At 33.9% G+C, this 4,549-nt stretch overlaps 1 protein-coding gene across 1 annotated transcript; it reads right to left on the reverse strand.

The window, feature by feature from the left end:
- Nucleotides 1–1,443: 1,443 nt before the first annotated feature.
- Nucleotides 1,444–4,006, reverse strand: LOC112722187 (probable pectate lyase 18). Its single transcript, XM_025773156.3, has 4 exons — nt 3,559–4,006; nt 2,633–3,379; nt 2,283–2,421; nt 1,444–2,017 (listed from the first exon to the last, which is right to left on the reverse strand). The coding sequence occupies exons 1-4, from the start codon at nt 3,672–3,674 to the stop codon at nt 1,796–1,798; spliced, it is 1,224 nt and encodes a 407-aa protein (XP_025628941.1). The 5' UTR covers nt 3,675–4,006; the 3' UTR covers nt 1,444–1,795.
- Nucleotides 4,007–4,549: the final 543 nt, after the last annotated feature.

Consider the following 4,549-nt stretch of genomic DNA (forward strand, 5'->3'; position numbering starts at 1 on the left):
AAGACGAAAATTTTGCAGTGAGACCGTAAGAGGGATAGACAGTGACGGTAGGATGGGAGAAGTGTGGCGGTGAGAAAAAAACCAAAAAAGAACCGTTTATGACTAAAGAAAAAGAATCGTTAAATATGAACCGAATTTTGATTTGATCAATGTTATATGTTGATTATTAATTGGTAAAATTAATGTATATTTAAAAAAAGTTGTTTCTTATATCTTTATGTAAGTGACGCTCTTTAAATATAGAGACTAACTTAATTATTAAATGAAAGTTCAATAACTAAATTAAATTTTATCTCACATTGAATATGACTAATATCTTAATTTTACTTAATCATGAAATTAGATTGAGAAGCAAATTTAAAAGTTAGAGAAAAAGATAAATAGGTCATTGACCTTTTATTTTATGGACATTTAAGTTTTTAAAAAATTTGAAAATACATTTAAGTTTTTGACCTTTTCAAAATTTAGACATATCGATCCCGCATGTTCACTTGAGTATGTCAAACCCAACAGAAAAATCAAACGTGACTCCCGTTGTATTGACCTGGTTGATACGGATGCACACGTGAGAGAGTTTTTAAAATTAGACAAATTAGACTCAATGATCGATGTGTCCAGATTTTGAAGAGATCAGAAATTTAAATGTATTTTTAAAATTTTAGGAATTTAAATGTCTACATACCAGAAAATCAGAGAAATCGATTTATTCTTTTCTCTAAAAGTTAAATAACACAACAAAATAAAAAGAATGATTCTAACTCTCTTGATGAAGCCTTTATATTAGTTAAAAAAAATATTAGAAGATAAATATTTTTATTAATATGAATCAATATTTTAGATTAATATTTTATTTTTATATTATTAAAATTTAAAATTTAATTTAGAGTATTTAATTAAAAATAATAAATTTTATTAATAAGTTAGCATTGTTCTTACATAAAATTTTCAATCAGACATCAAGCAAAGAGATTATATAAGGTTAGGATTAATTAAATCCCATCTATGGGCACTTCTTATGCAAATTAAGCACGGATAAAGTAATTAATTAAGGAAATGAAGTGGCTGTTCCAAAGTTCAAACCTTTTAGGCTTTTACTCCTTGCAGAGTGCAGCTTCTGTCTTTTGTCAGCTTAGTCGTTAACAGTTGTTTCGGTTGTTCAACTTTTTCAAATCCTTGATTGGTGGACAGAAAGATTTTCTTTTTGCTTCTCGATTCGATTCCATTTATTGCACTTTTTCTTATGCCTATGCTTCTGGTCAACACTCTCTGCCCTCTCCCCTCTGCACCCATGTGTCGGTCACAGACCCACAAAAAAAAGTACTATATATTAAAAAATAACATAATATTTGTGTGAACTTATTTTTTATATTTATTTAAATTTTATTATTCTATTATTAATTTATTATCCAATAAATTTGTTAATAGTTATGCTGAGAAAATGAATTTCAACAAAGAAATTAAGCAACACTATATAATTTTGTATATATTACATATCAACTCTTCTGTACTTGTTTTCTCTTAGACCATTGACATTGACCAACATATTCGGTTCTAAGAGATTAACTGTCAGTGGTTGTACAAGTAGAGAGCAAAACATCACAAACAAAATACAAATAGTAGAAATAATCCCCAAAAGAATGGAGGAAGAGAATCCTAGGAGACTTGAGTCCTAGCAATTAACAGAAATGACCATATAGTCTATATAAAATAAGGCCATTTTGTCTTTCACTTCCCTCCCTCTTTGATTAAATATTTGTTTTTTCACCCCTTTCTTAAGGTGTCATAATCATAAAAATCAGCAACGAGAACCCCTCTTACAAACGAGTGCACCTGCACCAGTTGTTATAGTGCCCACAAGAGTGGATGGTCTTGCACTCAAACTTGAAGCCCTTGCATAACTTGAAGAGGCTCCAGCCCCAGATGCAGTGAAAAATGCACCATTTACCAATAAGTCCCCTTCTGACCTCCAATTCCAACCCCTCCATTCACTCTCTGGTGCATCCTCATGCTTTGTCACCTATTCCCAAATTTAAAATTCACATTATTAAAAAAATTACATTTTCTTTAAAGAACTATTTCTATGAAAATATTTTTATATAAAAATAACATTATAAAAACATTATTACTTTGATATGTTTGACTAAATATATTTTATTGAATTATTTAATAATTTAAAATATAAATTTCATGTAAAAATATTTTTATAGGAGTAAGTATTTCTTCTATATATACTTATTCTATACTATACTAATAAAAAAAAAAAGAAAGTATATATAGTATACCTCTTTGCTGAACCTGTCATTTGGTGCTACAAATCTGTTGCCTTGGCTATTGATGGTTGGGTTGGCACTTCCACCAATGGCATACATTTCCCAGTGTGTGTAGTCATTGTTCACCACATGGAAATACCCATGCCTACACCTACACGCACAATACAATACCACCGATTTTCAAAATCTCACTACTATCTACCACCAAGGACCCCACATAGTAAAAGCTACTTTAGTTTTCAAGACTCAAGAAAAAAAAAATATTGACAAAAAGCAACAACATGCATTTATTTCTATCATTTTCACTGCTTCCCCCACTGAATCAATTTCGTTTCTTTCCATCAAACTAAAATTAAATTTACCTTGGCATTCTCTGAACAAGGCCTTCACCGAAGTGGTTAAAAGCAATAGTAACCTGCATATTCTTGTCTTGTGTATATGTATCACTATGACCCAACAACATAACCTTATCATGGTGCGTCATGTAATTGTTAGAAATTGTAATTGCGGTGGAGCCGTGAATGGCATCAATCAAACCGTCCCTGCAGTTAGACAAGGAGCAATGATCAACCCACACGTGGCTCCCGCCAAATATGGAGACCCCATCACCGTCCGATAGAGTCCTCCACCCGTAGTGCCGTGGGGAGTCACGCACCATAGCATTCCCACCTTGCTTACAATCATGTATGTGAATACCATGTATTATAACGTTATTCACATACTGAATTGTTATGCATGGTCCACCAGCAATGTGCACGCTAGCACCTCTCCCATCTATGGTCTTGAAGGAGTTCATTATAAGTTCTTCCTTCAACTGAATCACCATGTCCCTTGCGAATATGATCCATAAGGGCTCGTCCTGAATCACTGCATAGCGAAGCGTCCCCGGCTTCGGGTTCACTGGGTTGTCGTCAGCAGAATCAGTCACCACGTAGATTTTTCCGTCCCTTCCGCCAATGGCGTTCTTCCCGAAGCCGATAGCGCAGTCTGCAAGCCTCTGTCTGTTCTTCTCCCAATTCGGATCACACCTCCAACAGTCGTCGATTGGGTTACCTGTCCCGCAAGACAAGTACCCCAAGTTCCTCCTAGCAACAGACGCATTGATTTGCCTGCACCCCACATTGTAAAAAATATTAAATTTAGTCACTCAATGCAAATATATGATAAAATATAAAATAAATTTTATAATCCATAAACATAAAATAACTGATTTAGCTACTAAATTTTTGAATGGTAATAGCATTAATAACAAAGACATTGAATGCATGTTAGAGTGTTTTAATTATACCTGGTCACTTCTTGAGCTACCAATTCAGGGTCTTGGACAGGGGAAGAGGAAATGAGGGCCGGGGAGAGGAGAGAGAAGAGAAAGAGAAAGAGAAAGAGAAGGGAAGTGGTTGTCATGTTTGGAAGTTGTTAATTAGTATTTTTGAGAAGGGGATGAGAGAGGGAAGTGTTAAGTGTACGAAGAATGAGAGGGGGAGTAATGGGTATATAAAGGGGATTAAAGCCGGGTGGAATGGCGTGATTAAACTGAACATGTAGGTCCCATGCATGGACCAGTGTGCTTCTTCCTGATTTCTCGTTTCAGCAACGTAACCAAGCCCCTCCCTCCCTCAAACATTGATTCTAAGGAATCCAATTCAACTCTTGTGTGCACAGTCACGTTTCATCTCAACCGCTCAATCTTGTATTCAAAACTTTTATTTCATCTTAGTCGTTAGCATTCTAAATAAAGACCAAAAGAAAAATAAAAGTGTGCTTGTTTAAAGTGAAAATTTCTTTAAATAAATGAATAGTAAATGATATTTTTGTTTGAAAAATAAAGTGTTTTTTTACCATTCAAAAAAGGAGTATTTACTTAAATAAAGGTTAACAAGAAAAATTGGTGTTGGTCTTCACCTAATTTGGTTGCATATATAACCATATATACTAGTATACTACTGCCGTATGCAAGATTCTACAACTTGTCTCTCTTGGTAGTTTAACATTATTGGCATCATGGTATGCAGTTTCCCCTCACAAACACATGGTTCAAGTGAATTCTCACGCTGGAACACACTCAATTCGCTTAAATTGTGGTAATGCGTGGATTACATAGAAATAAATCTACAACTACATATGCCTTTACTACCATCGTCATGGTGAATTATGAGTCATATCTCAACAAAGCAAATATCCGCATTTAGTATTCCCTATCGTGTTTTCAACAGAATTATATACAAACTTGGATGAAATCTTACATCATCTTGTGTAATAATAAAATCCAACAAGAAAAT

The sequence above is a fragment of the Arachis hypogaea genome, chromosome 11 (genome assembly GCF_003086295.3).
Source record: "Arachis hypogaea cultivar Tifrunner chromosome 11, arahy.Tifrunner.gnm2.J5K5, whole genome shotgun sequence".
NCBI lineage: Eukaryota > Viridiplantae > Streptophyta > Magnoliopsida > Fabales > Fabaceae > Arachis > Arachis hypogaea.

What these genes read in the sequence shown, in the direction of transcription:
- LOC112722187 (XM_025773156.3), bottom strand. Translation starts at nt 3,674, where the DNA reads ATGACAACCACTTCCCTTCTCTTTCTCTTTCTCTTTCTCTTCTCTCTC. An exon ending in GTAGCTCAAGAAGTGACCAG is followed by an intron (nt 3,380 to 3,558) that starts GTATAATTAAAA and finishes TGTGGGGTGCAG; the next exon opens with GCAAATCAATGCGTCTGTTG. An exon ending in CTTGTTCAGAGAATGCCAAG is followed by an intron (nt 2,422 to 2,632) that starts GTAAATTTAATT and finishes TTGTGCGTGTAG; the next exon opens with GTGTAGGCATGGGTATTTCC.